This window comes from Paralichthys olivaceus, chromosome 16, assembly GCF_024713975.1.
Source record: "Paralichthys olivaceus isolate ysfri-2021 chromosome 16, ASM2471397v2, whole genome shotgun sequence".
NCBI classification, from domain to species: domain Eukaryota; kingdom Metazoa; phylum Chordata; class Actinopteri; order Pleuronectiformes; family Paralichthyidae; genus Paralichthys; species Paralichthys olivaceus.
Window position 1 is genome coordinate 16367951 of NC_091108.1, and position 18502 is coordinate 16386452.

At 42.4% G+C, this 18502-nt stretch overlaps 3 protein-coding genes across 3 annotated transcripts; 1 reads left to right on the forward strand and 2 right to left on the reverse strand.

Moving 5' to 3' along the window:
* Positions 1-299: 299 nt before the first annotated feature.
* Positions 300-3739, reverse strand: LOC109646563 (peroxiredoxin-6-like). Its single transcript, XM_020112323.2, has 5 exons — positions 3606-3739; positions 2956-3112; positions 1861-2010; positions 1576-1722; positions 300-1475 (listed from the first exon to the last, which is right to left on the reverse strand). The coding sequence occupies exons 1-5, from the start codon at positions 3695-3697 to the stop codon at positions 1347-1349; spliced, it is 675 nt and encodes a 224-aa protein (XP_019967882.2). The 5' UTR covers positions 3698-3739; the 3' UTR covers positions 300-1346.
* Positions 3740-3840: 101 nt separating this feature from the next.
* On the forward strand, positions 3841-6339 carry LOC109646553 (polyisoprenoid diphosphate/phosphate phosphohydrolase PLPP6-like). Its single transcript, XM_020112312.2, has 2 exons — positions 3841-4537; positions 5189-6339. Exons 1-2 carry the CDS (start codon positions 4171-4173, stop codon positions 5608-5610), a joined length of 789 nt encoding a protein of 262 aa, XP_019967871.1. The 5' UTR covers positions 3841-4170; the 3' UTR covers positions 5611-6339.
* A 1105-nt stretch (positions 6340-7444) lies between these two features.
* Positions 7445-9678, reverse strand: LOC109646537 (myocilin-like). The gene is made up of 3 exons (XM_020112302.2): positions 9056-9678; positions 8495-8599; positions 7445-8379 (listed from the first exon to the last, which is right to left on the reverse strand). Exons 1-3 carry the CDS (start codon positions 9537-9539, stop codon positions 7577-7579), a joined length of 1392 nt encoding a protein of 463 aa, XP_019967861.2. The 5' UTR covers positions 9540-9678; the 3' UTR covers positions 7445-7576.
* Positions 9679-18502: the final 8824 nt, after the last annotated feature.

The following is an 18502-nucleotide window of genomic DNA, read 5'->3' on the forward strand; positions in this document are numbered from 1 at the left end:
CCTTCCATTTCCTGCTAGTAACACCTCCGCCGTCCTTACATTCTCCTGTCGGCCGCTCAGAGACGAGCTCGCTGCCAGCAGCTCCCAGGATCAGAGTTGATAAGCTCTCCACTGATGTTGTCGACCAAGCAAAGGGGAGAACGGCAAATCCCACACAGCTGAGTTAACAGTCAGCCGCCTTAAAACAACTAACTTGTGAAGGAGAGGGCTAACTGAATCAGAGAGGTGTCAGTGCTGTGACAGAACAGGTTCTCCGTCGCTACACTTCAGTCATATACTGTAGGTGGTTTACTGAGAGATTCATAAAGCAACCACAATGTTTTTATTTATTCACACAGGTGAAATGCATACATCACACACTCTACCATTAAAATGCAAGTGCCATATTATTTTCAGTCAATTCATCTGCTTTACCTTACACTACAAATGCTCAAGTTATTCCAATAAGTTATTTGATAATAAGACAATTCTGCATTCTTTTCAAACTGTATAATATACACATGAAAATTGAGAGGGAACTGTGTTCAATGCAGCCATTATCTCGTTCTGTGTGTAAACAACCACAGGTTCCACTTCCTCTTGCACCGGTCTATAAAAAACAAAGTGAACATAATGCATATGACAATTATTTCAAATATTGGTTCAGGAAACATTTTCCCAGGAAATAACTGAAGGATCTTGATGGAACATTTTGAGAACTGGTATCTACTGTATGAGTGTGAAAGTTGGTGCAGAATTGATTGAACTAAGGGGCCTGTTGGGCCTTGTGCTCTACTGAGTGTTATTTTAGTTTCTTTGTCAGCAGGATTTACGCTAAAACTGCAAAATGAATTTCCTCAGAACTTGATTGAAGGATGTGGTATTGGTCAGGCAAGAATCCATTACATTTTGATGTGGATCCACACAAAGGATTTCTTAACATTGCAAGATAGGGCATGTCTCTTGAGATTTTCATTATTAATGAGTAATTCATGGATGTTGATGAAATAGAAATCAGGCACATGAAGCGGTCTGATATCTATATGTGTGTGTGTGTGTGTAGTTTGGTGCAGCATGATTCAATTTAAGAGGACTGTTGGGCCTTGGGAGAGGTATGCGCTCTACTGAGTACCATTCTAAATATAACATATTTTATTCTTCAGTGATACACACATATGTTCCCATCTCAACCATTTCATGACTGAAGCTCCAACTGTATTTTTATTCCTTCTACTTTATCAGGGCCTGACTCACAGCTGAGCTACCTGCTGACTTTTTGGGAGGATACCAGCAGCAGTTACGGCCCCAGAGTGGGGGCACTGAGACCTGCAGTTTGAGGGTAGAGTGTGTGGGACAGATGTCAGTGTTCATGGCTGTGGTGTGTAGCGCAGGTAGTTCTTGCCAGAGGGCAGGTCTTTGGTGTAGACGCCTTCTGGGAACAAAGCAGCAGCCTCCTCTTCAGACATGTTCGGAGGAACCATCACACAGTCTCCAAGCTGTGCGAAGAAATAAGGCTATTACATGCAGCGGGAGGCCAGTTACCCTTTCTTTTTATCTTTGCTGCTGGCCGTTGAAATATGTCACACTGTACTGTACCTTCCAGTCGGCAGGTGTGGCCACTCTTTTCCCTGCTGTGAGCTGGAGTGAATCCACCACCCTCAGGATCTCATCAAAGTTGCGTCCTGTGGTGGCGGGGTAGAGCAGCGACAGTTTCAGCCTTTTGTCGGGGCCAATGATAAACACCTGACCAGAACCAAGGAAAGAGATGGAGACTGAGAGAGATGATGACTTATAGCCGTGAGGGGAGATCAGACACAAGTTATTTAGGCAGCCTATAAAAGAAACAAATGTAATTCTGTGTTTGGCAGAAGAGACGCTTACACAGCGGGCAGTTAGTGGCATGCCATCGTTGTCCTTCTCATCTGGGTCCAGCATGCCCAGGGCCACTGCCAGCTCCCGTTTACTGTCCGCTATGATGGGAAAGGGCAGCGAGCAGCAGGCCGACTCCTCACAGTTGTACACCAGAATGTCCTAATTAGTACAGAGATGCATGGCATGGTCAGGCAGAGTTTTTACAGCTTTTTCTTTTATAAACAGTTGTATGACGACATATAAGTGAAAAAAATTGAGTTTTATAGTGAGAAATCTCAAATGGCAAAGATTGTGACGAGGTGGCAATTTTGAGATGATGACTGTACATATCTCTGCTAAAACTAGCTTTGCTCTGCTTCACTTTAAATCTCTCAAAAGTTTATATAGATTCATATAGACCCTGTAGTTACAGAGATAAATGCAATTCATTTTGTTGACATGTCATTTTCAAGCAGGGGCCTAGGAAAACACCAGATTTTAGATTAATCCAGTTTATTTCCATGCTGATAAAGCTCCAACATGTATAAACAGATATTTTGAGTAATATTTACATTAAAGACAAATAATATTTGAAGGACCGTGTGTAGCTCAGTTAGTAAATGCTAAACTGGAAACAACAAAAAGATTTTTATCAATACTGCGCCTGCAAAAGAAAATCCTGATGGTGATGTTTGATATTGGATCACTTGATTTTCCAGTAAGCATCTCATATGTGCAAATCAAGACAAGCCAAGGTGTCTCTGTTAGCAGGTTGGAAGGTGACATGTAACTATACTTTCAACAGTGTTATAGGAGCAAGGGCAGATATTTTAGCTCTCATTGGTCAAGGTCACCCTGGCTCTGACCTGGATACCAAAACTATTGCCTTATAAGTCAAAGAAAGAAAGGGCTCTTATATAATAACACAATGAGACTGAAGCTCTGTACTTTATGGACTAGTGTATTAGAAATACATAAGAAATATGTGTTTCAATGTGTAGATATTACCATGTATTTATCTGATCTAATCCTGTTAGGACGAGGGTCTTGTGTGACATTTGTATTATTTTCTAAATGAGAATAGTCTCAGTATAAGTGGGGGAGCACGTGCTGGAACCTTCACACCTTGCTCCAGCCGTGGTGATCCTCCAGGCAGTCGACAGACAGCGCGATCATTTTGACGCCGCGCTTGCTGAACTCCCCATGCAGCCTGGCAGCTCTGCCCAGCTCTGTGGTGCACACAGGGGTGTAGTCCCTGGGGTGGGAGAACAAGATTCCCCACCTGGGTTGAAAAGAGATGACGGTGAAGCTGTGTCGGTGGTGTACCTCAGGGCCGGTGCTTCAGCCCTGTCTGAGATTTCATCTTACTCAGTTTCCTCCCAGTGGGTTTCATAATATACCTTAAAGCTGTGGTGCGTTACTGACACCAAACTGTCAGGTTGTGACCTCTATATTAAAAAATGACTAAAGGATTTTTTTCTTCATGAAGTCAGCAAGTTCATGGTGCATCATGCTTGTGTGTGTGAGTGGGTCATAGCAGCTATGCATCACTTGATCATTAACAGGGTATAATATTCACTTTCTATCCCACATCATGTTTTTTATTGGCCAGACACCATTGGGTGTACTTTAGATCTACCAGTGGAAAAGTCTAAAGCAGAAGTCAGTAACAGGAAATGTCCTGGACCAAGTTCTCTCTTTAGCAACTGCATCCACAAGCCTATGGATCAATATTCGAAAAATAAACGACAAGCATGATCAACAATCCTACTTACGAATCACCGAGAAATTCATGGAGTTTAATTTTGCCAGTGGTGGTCTCTGCCTCGAAGTCAGGAAACACATCCCCGAGCAGCAGTCCCGGCATATTCGATGTGAGCGTGGAGTTGTGAGTGCGTTCAACAGCTGCTCTGATTATTGCAAGATGAGGAAGAGGCGGAAACTTCCTTCATGTGATAAGCGTATTCATTTTTACAGAAGCACCAGTTTAGTGGGGCCTATTACAAAAGCGCCTTTTACGCACAGGCTCACGTTTACGCACAAGCCTAATTTCCAGCCAGGAACTTTGCCTCCACTTGCATATGTTGCTTAGTATAAACTAAAGCATTTCTGTTTTCGGACATAAGCATCATCAACTTTTCTTTCATGTTAATAGGTAGGATAATGCAGCCACGTGACGTGACCACAGCAGTCCAGTTCTGACCTGGTCACATTAAACCTCCTGACTGTCCAGTTTGCCGGATGTTTTACATCTGAGCTGCAGGATTAAAGTATTTACTGGCCACAGGTGCTCCCTAAAGAAGGGCGGATACATTTGCGAGGACGCGCCATCAAACCAAAATGTCCTCAGCGACGTCCAGACGGAACAGTAGCCGTGGGACCCGCGCATCATTCGAGTGCCATGTCCGCCGCCGAGGCTCCAGCTGTTCTTACGTCTCCTCTGGAGCCCCAACCGAGGACTTTGCCGTCAGTTTAAGTCAGCCGATGTTCGCCATAGCGCTGCGTTTTTTGCTGGCGATAGATCTGTGGCTGTCCAAGCGGCTCGGCGTGTGCGCCTGTGAGGAGTCTCCGTGGGGCAGCATACGGCCCCTGGTGCGCCTGGTGGAGTTCTCCGGACATGTCATCCCGTGGCTCATCGGCACCCTGTACACTCTTCTCCGTGGGGAGACGGCGGCGGAGCAGGAGGTCATGCTGAATTTAGCCCTGGGTAACAAAGGCTCTCCTGTTTTTAATTGAAGGAATTGAAGTCAGATGTGAGACCTCCAGTAGATGGAGACCTCTTAAAACTGTCTTCCAGATAAATAACCCTTTGACTTATTCTGCAACAAAATATACAGTATCTTTTACTAACCACATTTTTACTTGAAAAATCATCCTGTACACAGCCGTCTCTGATGTTTACGCATCTTTATATTTACCACCACATTTGCTTCTGGTAAAGTCAGTGCATTATTACCCACATTTGTGCCATTTCCAAAGTGAAACCTTTGGCACTCACCAGTGGCTTTGTTGAGCTGCGTGATGATAATGGATATTGAAATAGCACAGCATTACAGGCAGCAGCCTCATGTGTCCACCCAAGTGTCAAAGCTTTTTTAGCCACTTTAATCTATAGGATGAGAGTGTTTTGGAAATATTATGGGGAATCTTATAACTCTTCTTATAGACGAATCAGAGCAGAACTGTAAGGTCTGGGCCTTAATGGCACAAGTTAACTGATGTAAAAAAGAACATTGATGTGAAGTGAGCAGTAATAACATTCCTTAAAAAATGACATTATAGACAGTTGCTTTTTAAATAGGTTTGATATTTGGTTTGATTTGAGTCAATGCAAACTGTATCTCTGTCTTCCTCACAGCTCTGTTGTTGGACCTGCTGCTGGTCAGAGTTGTGAAGACTCTGGTGAGACGTCGGAGGCCTGCACAGAACCGCTCTGACATCCTCTCCACCTTCTTCGTGGAGCGTTACTCATTCCCTTCAGGCCATGCCACACGGGCCGCAATGTGTGCTCGGTTCTTCCTGGCCCAGCTGGTGGACACAGCCTCCATGCGGGTGCTGGTTGTGGGCTGGGCCGTCCTAGTGAGCCTGTCCCGGCTGCTGCTCGCCAGACACTATGTGACAGATGTGGGCTTTGGCTTGGCCATGGGTTACTGTCAGTACAGCTTGGTAGAAAGGCTGTGGGTGACCTGGGACTGCCTCCAGGACGTACTGCTCATGCGACTGCGAGAGAGACTCAACAGGGCTTATGGTGGTCTCTGGATGGCAGCTTGGAAACATTAGGTTTGGTGGAGCTGTGTGGTGTGTCAACATGAGTCTGTGTAACTGAAACATTGAATTGAATTGTATCAAAGTGACTCCAGTATTTCTATGTTCTATGCAAGAATTAGGTGGCAATATTCAAATTAATGGTGTGGGCTGTCACTGGCAAGTTGTTCATGCAAATTGTTTGCACCACAAACCTGGTGACTAAGTCACAGCCTGAAACCAAAGCTAACGCTAACTAAACCTTTTTTTAAATATTAAAATCAAATTAAAATACTTTGTAGGTGTAGTTGTGTATCTTACTGAGACAGTGTATGAGGATGAGTGGTCTAACTGCTGTGTGAAAAGTGGCTCAGTGCTTCCTAACAGGGGCTTGTGCTTCCTGACAATGCCACAGTGCTTCCTGACAGTCACCATCTCATTTCCAGACAGTCGTATCACACTGTGTGGTTTTGTACTCTATGACAACACACTGTGGGTTCTTTCTATTTGTGTGATCGCTGGTGGGGGGAGCTCAACTCACACTCACCCAAGTTTCCATCAGCTGCTCCCCTGTCTCCTGACTGTCATTAATACTGTTATACATATCACATCTCATCTTACACAGTTGATAAACAAACCAATCACAATTTTGAAATTAAACAAAAATCAAATGTGCTGAGTTTATATTAAAGAAGGTACAGAGAGCGGACAAGTCCTCTTGTTTTACCAGTGCATAACTGCATTAGAATAAACTGCTCATCAGTAGAGCTGGAAGATGTGTGTAAAATGCAGATGCAGCTGGTTGTCCACAGAGGGCAGTGCATAATCATAAGAAAAATATGCAGCTGCAAAGAGCAACATGGGGTTTGTGCAGTGCACGTAACCACAAGAGCTGGGTCTGAACTTTGTCACCACTAGTGTTTATATCTAAGGCTTCAAGTACACAGGCATTTAATATTTATCTTTCCATGCAGGTGAGGAGTGGGTGTGTATGTGTCATCTCAGGACAGGGGTTCTTATTAAAACAATAAGAAATAAGTCCAAATACAAACTGTATCAATAACTGTGCTGTTAACAGTCAGATTTAACATGGTGATGAATTGGCTCCATCTTTTCCACATAGCCACAAAACACAGGCGCCTTACTTGTACTTGACAACAACAGAAGTGTTTATAGATGACACAGCAACAAACAAAAATAGCCTCACCAAAAGTGTTACACTTTTTACAACTTCCTACTCAGTTAACCTTGGGGATATTTAGGTGATAAAGTTTAATAGTTTAAATAAATTAAAATATGTGAATAGATTAGCGCTATGAGAAGCTGTTCATGCATAAAGGAATATTTCATTTGCAGATATGCATGCTGTTACACACACACATACATGCAATGTAAATACCATATATATATATATATATATATATATATATATGCATGGATGAATAAAGGTATGAGTATGAAGTCATATGACTGTGAAGGTATATACCTTATAAATGTATATTTATCTATATAAAACATTTAAATTAACTATATATAGAGAGAGAGAGAAATTGTATGTTTTTGTAAATTATCTCTTATGCCAGAGACAGATAACTGTTTTATGTTCCCTTGTGGATTATCGTTACCCTTTATAAACACTTTTTCAGGGAGTAGCATAAAGTTTCTGTAGATTGTTTGTCAAATTGAAAACAAAAATTAGAACACAGGCAGAAGTTTTTCCCTAAGTTTTTATTGAGAACTTAAATAACATTTATGAGCAGACAACAAAAATATTTAACTTTTTAAACTATCAGTTCTGTCACTGCTGCATGAATATTTCTGCATTGTCGTTATACATCTTATTTACAGTACTAATAGACAAAATAGATTTTAATGATGTAAAAACACATAGATGACAAGTCTTACAATAACCTCAATAACATTTTAATGAGTATATGTTTTGTCACATTCAATTGCACCAGCACAGTCCAGTAAACAGCAGCAGTTTCTCTGTCTGTTTCCTCTAGCCGCTGCCATGATTGGCTCTGCCCACTCTGATGTCATAGGTGACCATGTGGAAGTTGTCCCATGCATACAGCTTCCTCTGGGCGTGGTTATAGTCCAGCATGCTGTTGTAACGGTACTTGTTCTTGAACGGCACGGCGACCGCCCGCCGCGTGCCAGTGGCTGTGTCAAACACGTAGTTGATGGTGGTGTTAGGTGCAGTGTAGCTGGCCACCGTGTACAGACGGCCACACACCATGAAAGCGTTGGCCACTGTGTTCTTCCTGATGTTGGTCTCCCAGCTCTTCTTCACGGCCAGGCTCTCTGGGTCCAGCTTGGCGATCACAATGGCACCTTTTGCCTTGCTCGTGCTGTAGATGGCCCACAAGCCTTGTTCGTCCACCGCAAGGTCGATGTCTGTGAAGCCTCCCCAGGAGTAAGGGTACTGGCCATGGAAACCAGCGTGAGGTAGCTCCAGACGTGACGCCAGGCTCTCAGAGGTCAGGTCGTAGCGGATCAGGGTACGGCTTCGTTTGCGCTGGTAGTAGAGAGACCCGCGGTAGATGGTCGCCCCTGTGCTCTCCACAGGCTCTGGCAGGACCAAGACCTTCATGGGGAAGCCTCGAGAGAATTGATCCATGTCTTCAAATGCAAAGAGCTGGCGGACATCTTTGCCCACTGCGTCAATGCGCCACACAGTCTTGTTGGTGTAATAAGGGCCCTGAGACTCGGGGTCCTGCAGCCACACCCCATATTTGCCTGTGATACTGTCAGCCTTCCTGTGCAGCACAGGATCTCCTACTGACAGCAGCTCTCCACAGTCTATGCAGGAAAAAAAGAGAGCTCAAGTTCATGGTATATTCACCCAAATATTTACAAAGAAATTAAATTGCATCAACACCCTTCCAAACTTTGGGGAAATTTGAGCATCTACTACCTGTGATGGTTTGATTGCCATTTGGAAGAAGGTGGGATGCTGGAACCTCTGTCACCTCAGCCTTCATCTCCTGGTACGCCCCATTCTTAACATCATTTGCAGGGTCTGAAGAAAAGAGAGATGTATAAAAAAACCATTGTATTACCCAAAAGTCCAAATTTGGGAGGGCCTTTGAGAAGAATATTGCTGGAAATAGTCAACTTGTGTATTGGTAAACTACAGATTAGCCCAAACACACAGATTACATCAACCTGTCAGTTACTAATATATTTGCCTCAGGGCAATAGCAGGTTCAACTTTTAACCCTACTATTGTTCTCCTGAAGATGATGATCATGCCAAGTAAACAAGACAAGCACGAGTGACAAAGCCATAAAAGAGACTGTGTTGTAAATTCCTATCCCCTTACTCAACCTGGGATGGCTAACTGCAACCTGACCTGTTGCAATGGGAAACTTTTCATAGCCAAGGTCAGCCACAGCCATGAGAAACAGAAGCAGTCATCAGCAAAATATACAGAAAAATACAAAGAGTAAAAGGAAATGCTTGGGGATGTACATACCACTGGCAGGTCTGCTATCATGCTTAGCACCCCCTGATGTGTGTGTCTGCTTGCAGGGCTTCTGCCTGAGGCTCTCAGCCTCCTGGCTCAGCTCGCCCACCCTCTTCTGCAGCTCCTGGAGCTGCCTGTTCAGACGCTCCTTGTCCTGCTGTAGCTGGTTTCTTTCCCTGGTGACCTGGGCATAAGCTTCCTGGAGACCCTCTTCCATGTTAGACTCGACCTTTGTCCTCGTGCCTCCGTCCGCTCCGGCCAGGAGCCGGCTGACCAAAGCCTCCAGCAAGATGACCCGTGACATGACTCCGTCCATCTCTGGTTTCACGCTGCCTCCAGGGCAGCTGGCCTCCTCTGGGCTGGCCACAGTGAAGGTGTAGTGGCAGCGTCCAGCAGGGTCATTGGAGCGGCGGAGGGAGGCTCGATCTGTGGCCTGGCTCTGGCTTGATGGGATCAAGCAGGACAGACACAGGAGAGAGACTTGGAGCCACATTTTGAAAGAGGCAGACACAGTCAATGATCTTCAGGTTTAGGTGTGCCTGCAGTTGTTAACTTTCCTTCAGAGAATATAGATACTTTTTTCTTTGAGCTAGTCTCTTTCTACCCGAGTGTCACTGGTCCGTGCAGGTCAGTGTCTGAATCCCAGCAATGCTCAGAGAAGGATATTTATACAGTTTACAGTCAGGGAGTGGGAGGGGACAAGGAGTGTGGCAGGGAATGAAATAGCCAAGGGGGTGTGCAAAGGTCCACGTGTTTCTTATTTTTGCTGCTGGTTGGGTGAGGTGGGCTGAAAGGGACAAACATTGAGAAAATCACAGCATCAGAGGAAAACTTGACATTTCAATGTTTGTTTGTTTTTCCTCTATAGTCTCAGCCGTCGGTGTGTGTCTGCAGGTTGTTTTGACTGGACAGCATCTCTTTATGGCTGTCGCCTGAGGCGCTGCTGTGGACTTCCTCTTTAATAGTTTTGCAATTAAACCACTGTGCAATTAAAAGGAAACAGTTTATGCCGAGGACAAATTTGGGCAATAGACGGCAAGTGTTTCAGAATTCTTGAATCTGAAGCCATTTTCTAGCTCCAGGGTACGTCTTTCACAGCAGGACAGGATGTCTGGCACAGGCTGGCTACCTGAGCAATAGGAGAAGATTCTGATGTAGTTGCTCAACCTTTCTAAAACAAAACACCATATTTGTTTAATTCTAACCTACATGCCTATAAATCAGCATGACTAGTGACTTAGCATGCTAATATTTGCCCAAAAAAGTTATTAGAATCATCCTGAAAAGGACATGAACGTCTGCCAGATTTCATGACTATGCATTTCACAAAAAAACCCAAAAAAAACACAACCTCATGCTGATGAGGAAATGTCAAGTGAAATTAAAATTGACTGATGGGCAGCTGTGGATTAGGAAAAAGAGCAGGTTATCCACTAACCAGACTCTTGGTGGTTTGATCCCAGTCTCCTCACTTCTGTCAAGACACTGAACCCCAAATTGCCTCTGACTGCTGTGCCGAGTGTGCGATGGATGTGTGATAGAGAAAATGCTGCACATAGATGCTCTGTATGAATGTGTGTGCGAATGGCAAAGTTGCTCTGTAAAGCTATTGGTGGAGCCACAAGAAATGTGAGGTGCTCAGCAAAGTCATTAGGATTGATTCTACAGGCACCATGAATATCAGTACCAAATTGCATGAGCATTGATGGGATCATTGTTTAGAAATATCAGTAAAAACTAAAATGTTAACATCATTGGGGTGTTATTGTCAGTATGATTCAGTAATCTTCATGATCTGGTATCTCTCTATGTGTTGACTTTTTATATTCCATGGATTTGTCTTTGACTGGGCATGAAAATGGCAAAAATAAATATTTTTATGATGATAAACATCCATTAGAGTCTGTCTGCTGTTGTCCAACTGTCTCCATGTGATACGAATGGTCTGTTTTATTTAACATAGAGCAAATACCCAATATTTCACTGCTGGTGTCCAACACAAGTGTGCACATTGTTGGTGTGCAAAAACATTATTGAGGACAAAACGATCATTACTCATTGTTATACACTGGTAGCACGTCACCACTTCTTCCACTGTCCTTTTTTACAATTTGTCCTTTTTTATAATCACCATGCTGAGGTGGTCTAGCGTGGCTGTTACAAAATATTTCATAAAAATACCATCGTCAGTGAACCCTAAAGCAACTTGCAGAGCACATCTGTGTTTGGTTCCTCAAGATCCGTCTGCTGCCTAGTTAACCTGTCTGTTTTACAGCGCTATGGAGAGTCACCCATATTCCACAATGTTTTTGCCACTGAGGTGTGTTTTTCCTTATGTAACACAACGACTCAGGCAACCTGTAAAAGTTAGTCCCGGCTCCTCTGTCAGCCCCTGAGAGAACAGAAGATCACAACGTGTGCACCAAGACTTTTCCATTGGCAATAGCTCTCACAGCAGTCGCTGTACTGGGAACCAGCACCTTGATGTTTGTCTGCTGAAATGCTCAACATGTTCATCTGAGAGCGAGTTTTTATTTGATGATGATTTTTACAGTAATGGACTGTGGTCTCACTCTGACCAGCAGTTCCTCTCATTTATTTAGCCTTTTCTAAAAAACCTAACCATACTCTGTTTCAGACTCTTCATTGAGGCAATATGATTTTTTTAATGAATAAATTAAAAGTTGCAGTTGCTTATTTAAGCCATGGACCCATATGAAGCAACACAATTATGTGTTCAGAGTTATATTTGACACCTGATGAATCTAAGTCCAATGTTATTGGACATATTAAAAATGAGTGGAAACCTGGAATAAAACACAGTAAGGCCCCAGTCAAAGTATTCACTGTTTTATTTGGAAAAAAAAGGAAAAAATCAAAGAGGAATTAGAAAAACAGCAGTTGAATATTATGACCCTTTGGATTCAGAGAACCTTTTCATAGTCCTAATCCCCAATGTGGAAACCACTTTGTCAAAGGAACATTTCGGGAATTTGCACAATAGTTCTCTGGTGGAGAATCAGGTGAGAGGATCGATACCGCTTTCATATTTGTCCATAAAAAATAAGTCTGCAGCCAGTTGGTTAGGTTAGCTGAGCACAGAATGTGGAAACAGCTCACGTGGCAATGTCAAAGGTAAAAAACAAACAAACTAGGCTACCGCTTCCTATAAAGGTCAGTAATGGCTATAAATGGAACTGTAATAGCAGTTATGCATTTAGTTGTACAGAAAAATTACAAATGAGCTATATGATTAAATGGGGAAAGGGTAGAAAAATAGAAGATGTTGTGGTTATTTTAAATCCCCTTATAGTCCCAGAATTCCTGGCAATAAATTAATTCCACAGTTGAATTCAGAGGGAACATTTTATGCTGCATTTGTTTGAATGTGATTTATATAATATTATGCAACGGGATACAGGGGGGGGGGGGGGGGGGGGGGGGGGGGGGGGGGGGGGAGGATTTGTCAACACAGAGTAAAAACAACACAGATGAGCGACACAGCGTGAGTGCTGAATCAGGGCAGACACGTGGGACACATAAATCGCCCAACATCAGTTGTTTACACAGCAGCCACCATGCAGTTTTGTTATTGAGAAGAAGAGGGTGGGGGGGATGGGCCTGGATGCAAACTAAATGGCATGCCAGTTCTCCCACACTGGTTCTTTCACGCAGCTAAAACATTATTTTCCACAGGTGATGGATAGCAACTCCGCAGAAAAAAATAATTGGCTCACCATACCTGTATTTACAAGTGTGGCCTGTTGTATAACATAGGTGCCAGTCTGGCTTTTTGATTTACAATGTAATGCAGACATAAAGCACAGTCACCACAGCAGCAACTAAGCATCAAGTGCTTTAACACCTCAGCACAGGGGTGACATTTTAACAGGAAGCCTCAGTGCTCAGACTGAAAGAGCAGATTATGACCCTGAACGGTTTTCTCTGAAGGTCTCTGTGTATTCGCTCAGTCAGTCTGAGTCAGTCTGGACTATTTGTCCTGGTTGTGATGTAAGATGATGATGCTCAGATGAGTCATTGCAATTCATTCACAGAGAGTAGCTGATGTAGTTCGGTGAAATTAAGCATTTATTAATACTAGCACAGTGCCCATTCTAAACTTGCCTGTTTTGCAATGGGCTTTATGTTTGTCCTGTGCTAATACTATATATTATTCCTTGTCATTAGTGAGTCCTCGTCAAACAGTTCTATAATATAAAGTAACTTTTTATTGTTTGTGTGCTGGACATTGTGTGTAGAGCTTTTTTTATAAACAGTCTGTTACAGAGTGAAGTTTGTGTTCATCCTACCTGGTTTATCTGCAATGAAGATTTTTAAGTCAATGTTTTTCATAAAATGAAACTGAATTTGCTTTAAAACTGTTCATGTATGGTTAATGTGTATGTCTGAATGATTTACTAAACCGCTGTTATTTTATCGTACATGCATGTCAAGCAACCGACACAATCTTTAGACCTAAGTTCACAACTTTTGAAAATAAAAGCTTTGCTTATTAAATACTTATTGAATATATCGTATTTCCAAATTGCACTAAACACTGCACCTTGAGCAGTTTACAGCAGACATATCAAGTGTAAAGCAAATTAGATTAATGGTTTGCAAGATATGCATTCCACATAAAGACAGACAGACGGACAGATGGACGGACGTTTATGGAATTAGGAGGAAGATAGTTCCATAGCTAAGTGATTACTGAATGGGCCCTGGGTGGATTAGCCCAGAGTGTTTCTGAGTAAAGCATTAAAAATGTCTGCTGAGACAGTGAGGCTATAATCATAGGATAACACGCCCACACAGACACACAAAACCTCAGCCTTGAAGCAGCACTGTAGGTGTTGTTGGTATTCAACAGGTCAGTACAGGTGTTAAACATCAGAGGTTCTCATTACTGGTACAGACAGACTGACACGGTTCCACAATGTTCCTTTGTGAAAAACACAATAATTTGCCAACATAGAGATCAGATCTGAAAGACACACTGACACAACATACTTAACAGTCAGTGTCTGGTGCTGTACGTCTTTTCTGCCTCACAGGAAGTGATGTAAAGGTCTCATAACATGGGATCATTACAGAGAGGGAAAAGGTGTTGATGAAAAAGTTTTGAAATTATTCAAAGCTGAGCATTTTGAACATGTCTAGCTCAATATGTTGGGAAATATGCTTTTTCACTTTCTTGCTGAAAGAAACCCGCCTAATTTGGTGGTCTACTTAAGCTACAAAAATGTCCCATCTATCCCTTTGCTCGCTGCCTTTTTCCACTGAGTCAGTATTGCTGCCGGTTGATTCTATACGTTCTTCGGATATCTTCAGAATCAGTTTCCAGAGATTAAGGTGTTTGCAACAATGGCGTCGTTGCTGTCTCCTGTAAATAGCTGATCATAGATTTAAGGGGATTCTTAAAAATGTGTCGTTGTCGCTGTGGACTAACGTAATCATCATTCTCAGGGGGGCCCCTCTCAGCTCGGGTGCCCCAGGTGATGGCTGATATCCTGTTGCAATGCCCCTGTCCATGTCTCAGTCTGTTCTGACATTACATCATCTAAACACAACGCGTCCTCTCGGAGCATCACCCTGCAGGCACATTGTTTTTATAAGTATGGGTTGTGCAATTCCAGAGCTTAATATGTACATTTAACAGTCTCAGTAAATTCCTCTTTTCATACCTGAGAAACTGCCATTTGTTGTTAATGGTGTGTGCGTGTGTATGTGAGTGTTGTTGAGGCCCTGCCTATTGTGATCCCAAAGCTCTTTACCTCTCCTGGTGACCATGGTCTAAAATTATTGAATCAATTTTCATTCATTTGTTCATTATAATTTTTCACACAACACACATAATAATCATCCATTATGTAAAGTGGTCATGTCATGAATATTAATGTTAATGAGAAAAAACATTTCAAAACTACAGGATGAAGAAGATAGATTCACTATTTTTGTATTTATCTTTTTATCCATTTTAAATATTCTATTTGTTATTATCTACATGAAACTTGATAGAATTCTCCCATAAAATTCAAACTTGCTCCATCTCTGGGATCCATCCCTAGGCAGCCTTATAAGAGAGCCTCTCTTAACCCCACTTGATGCTATATGTAATAAGTTGATATGAATGGCATGTTGTGTTTCTGCTGTCTGTGGTTTTGCTAAAGGTTTCATGTATTGATGTGTGATTAGGGAGTAGTATAGGGTCCTAGGTTGTTAAGCTCACCCATTATAAGTCCAGTAAGTGTCCCCACCACAGAGTGGACCTCCCTTATCTGAGGTATCTGCTTTCTTATAAACTCGGATTAAGGTGCTGCCAACTCTCAAACACCTAAACTGTACACACACACTTTCCATTAATATCAAGAGGTCAATAAACAGGCCCTGAAAGAAGTGATGCAACGGCGGCTTCAAGTCATTAGGTTTCAATAAGCAGACAACAGCGGTCAAACAGCCGTCCGCTTCTTCTTACAATAAATGTAGAATTATAAATAACGATAATGATACAGACCCATTATCTTATTTCCTGTTAATATTGTTTCACATCTAACCACATCAAGAGAGAGTATAGGTCGTAACACCTTAGAGCCTCTTACAGTGCATGTTGTGCAGTATGTAATGTATGCATGTCATGTAATGGGGCCTCTGTTTTCCTTCCATTTTTGACAATTTAACGACAGGGCCTGTTGCTGTGGTGCAAACCAGCCAAAGATTTAACAACTACGCCATTAAAGCATGGCCTCCTCACATTCTTTTGGAACTGTTAGACAATCCATGTGGACATTTGGGTTTAGAATTAAAGTATGAATATGAGACAGCTTATTTTCCTGGTATTTACCTGTAGATGTCTTAAAGAAGTGACCAGAGCCATTGGAATGTCCTAAAAGAGGAAAGAAACTGTGGGCTGCAGAAGAAACTGAGCAGGTCGAGGACAGCAGGCTCTGTTGACGACAGACAACTTGTGAGAGCTGTGAAGAAAATGCCAAAGAAACCCACAGTCAGTGACATCATCACTAACCTCCACAGAGCAGGAGTGAAGGTATCACAGTCCAGAGACAGACACAAATGAAAGGACTTCTACTGCAACAAAACAAAGGAATTGACCTTGCAGTACAATAAGATTTCTGGGAGACTGTTGCTCAAATGGAGAAATACGCATCAATTCATTTTCTTTTTCATCTCAAACACTGGAGCCCTGAATAGTGTGTGCAACCTTGAAAATGTAAAAACACTGATCTGTTTTCATCTTTAAATGGCAGGAGCTCGTATGTTTCTCCCCGGCTCATCTCAGTGGCCTTGTAATCTTGTTTAGAGAGAAAGGAAAGGACAATAAGGTCAACTGAGCTCCTTCCCTGGAGACAGATTAACATCTGAAGCTGTATCAAATTCAGCAGCTGCACCTGTAGTTCAGTGTCTGTGATTTCTTGTTGTGCTATGCAGGAAAGAAAACAGTGAGTTCTGGTATCCCACTCAACCTGGACACTGTAGTGTTGTTGTGTGAGCTCATGGTGAGCATGTGGCACCATCCTGTCCAATCACAGTGCTGCAAGGGAGCATGGGTAATGGATGATTCAGGGGGATGATGGAGGGGTGCATGGAGACAAGCATGTTGATGACGACTCTCCCTGGTCTCCCTTTGACCTGAAGCCAATAATCTGTTCTCCACCAGCACTGCACCATCTGCCTCTAAATCAAAATACACTTACAATGACAAAGAAATGCACACTCAAATTGACACACAACAGCACAGCATCCTGTATTTCTTTTAAACAGGTCTCACATGCTTATTCACTGTTTATTTTTAGCCTTTATAATTTATTTGCAGTCAAACATATTAAAGCATTTGAACTTGTGTGCATGCTGTGTTGTGTTAACTAAATGGCAACATTTTTCTAATTGAATTAACTCCAAAAAGCTGTGAAAATTGTTACTAAGGTATTTTAATTTGTGCCACCTCATTCATTTTTACAGTGTAATTTTGACATAGTTGTATTGATACATCTAAGTTCAGATTTGAATATATCTACCAATGATGTTTGTGTTTATTATCTGGATTTGACAACAGAGGACCATAGATTATGTATCATTATAGCACAGTATATTTGTCATTTACTAAACTAAACTCTCCCAGAGTTATTCTTTACATAGATCAGGTTGTATTTCTTCTCCAAATCTGCCTGCTTGAAATCCAGATATGCTCAGGTACGAGACCCCAAGATGAGTTGGCCCATGCACCTTGAAAATATCTCGCCAGCATCTCTGACACATTAGTAAATAAAATCCTGGAATGACGCAGGGGCCTTGTCAAGTTCAGGCCTCGTTTTCATGGTGTCTTTCCTGTAGGTGGACAGGTCAGTGGTGAAGTGACTCGTCGTTCCTGGTCTAAAAACAGGCCCACCCATGTGTTTTGCAAACTTAAAGACTGACCTGGAGACCGACTCTCGTCCTGCCCCAGATACCTCAGGACACAGGATCTTTTTGGATCTTTGGCAGAAGATGAGAAGGGGAGTAGTGTGTTGCATTGATGTTGATGTTATTGGATACCCCTCGCTCACACATCCTCTCCTTGTCAGGTAAGGTCAAAGAGGTCAAGCTGCATGCAGAGCCACAGTCACACAGTTTTTATGTCAGCATTACTCTCGATAGAATCATGACAACTGATTTAATTACAGAGGAAATGTCAAGGCCGCCATGCCAAAACAGGATTTACATTGCAATATGCAGTCTTCTTGAGTTATTCCCTTTATCCCTTTATTATTATTTTTTTAAATTATACTTTCCCCCAGATATAATTGTACTTCTATCGCCTAACACTTTTAATTATTTCACATAAAACAATGCAGGTGGAATATTTGTTCTAAAATCTGACCCTAACCAGGAAATATCAACTTGACTCAGTGTCCATGTCGCTACTGCCACCTAGTGACGTTTGAGCGCACTACAATATTAGCTGTATCCTTGAAGGCCTGACCATAATGAAAAGGGCAAATACCGACTAAATCAATAATATTTGACTGTCTTTGGTAAGAGGAGGAGGGTGCAAGGAGCCTTGACTGTTACGTCCTCCTGTATGGCATGTATCAGATTTATTTTCAGTCTCGCTGCAAAAAAACTGAGGAAAAGTAAATTAGATCTGTCCTCATATTATATCATGATAGCAAATATATATATTGTAATATATATGTATCCAGTGGAAGAGAGAAACGTGTTACTACGTGGTACAGATGTTGTCCTACAGAGAGATTAAGACAGAATGACAGTGTCCTTTCCGCATGAAAGCGTCTACCAGCCTCGGCCTGCAAGGACCACACAGGACCAATACTTTAGTGTCCACACAAAGCAAACCCTTCTGGGCTTAATGTGTAAGGCTTAATGTGGTCAGTGTCGTAAAGGATGCGGCTATTTCTTTATATGCACGAAGCAAAGGCGACACATACTGACTTGTTATGT

What these genes read in the sequence shown, in the direction of transcription:
- LOC109646563 (XM_020112323.2), bottom strand. Translation starts at nt 3,697, where the DNA reads ATGCCGGGACTGCTGCTCGGGGATGTGTTTCCTGACTTCGAGGCAGAG. An exon ending in CATGAATTTCTCGGTGATTC is followed by an intron (nt 3,113 to 3,605) that starts GTAAGTAGGATT and finishes TTTTCAACCCAG; the next exon opens with GTGGGGAATCTTGTTCTCCC. An exon ending in ATCACCACGGCTGGAGCAAG is followed by an intron (nt 2,011 to 2,955) that starts GTGTGAAGGTTC and finishes TGTACTAATTAG; the next exon opens with GACATTCTGGTGTACAACTG.
- LOC109646553 (XM_020112312.2), top strand. Translation starts at nt 4,171, where the DNA reads ATGTCCTCAGCGACGTCCAGACGGAACAGTAGCCGTGGGACCCGCGCA. An exon ending in CATGCTGAATTTAGCCCTGG is followed by an intron (nt 4,538 to 5,188) that starts GTAACAAAGGCT and finishes TCTTCCTCACAG; the next exon opens with CTCTGTTGTTGGACCTGCTG.
- LOC109646537 (XM_020112302.2), bottom strand. Translation starts at nt 9,539, where the DNA reads ATGTGGCTCCAAGTCTCTCTCCTGTGTCTGTCCTGCTTGATCCCATCA. An exon ending in TGATAGCAGACCTGCCAGTG is followed by an intron (nt 8,600 to 9,055) that starts GTATGTACATCC and finishes TCTTTTCTTCAG; the next exon opens with ACCCTGCAAATGATGTTAAG. An exon ending in TGGCAATCAAACCATCACAG is followed by an intron (nt 8,380 to 8,494) that starts GTAGTAGATGCT and finishes TTTCCTGCATAG; the next exon opens with ACTGTGGAGAGCTGCTGTCA.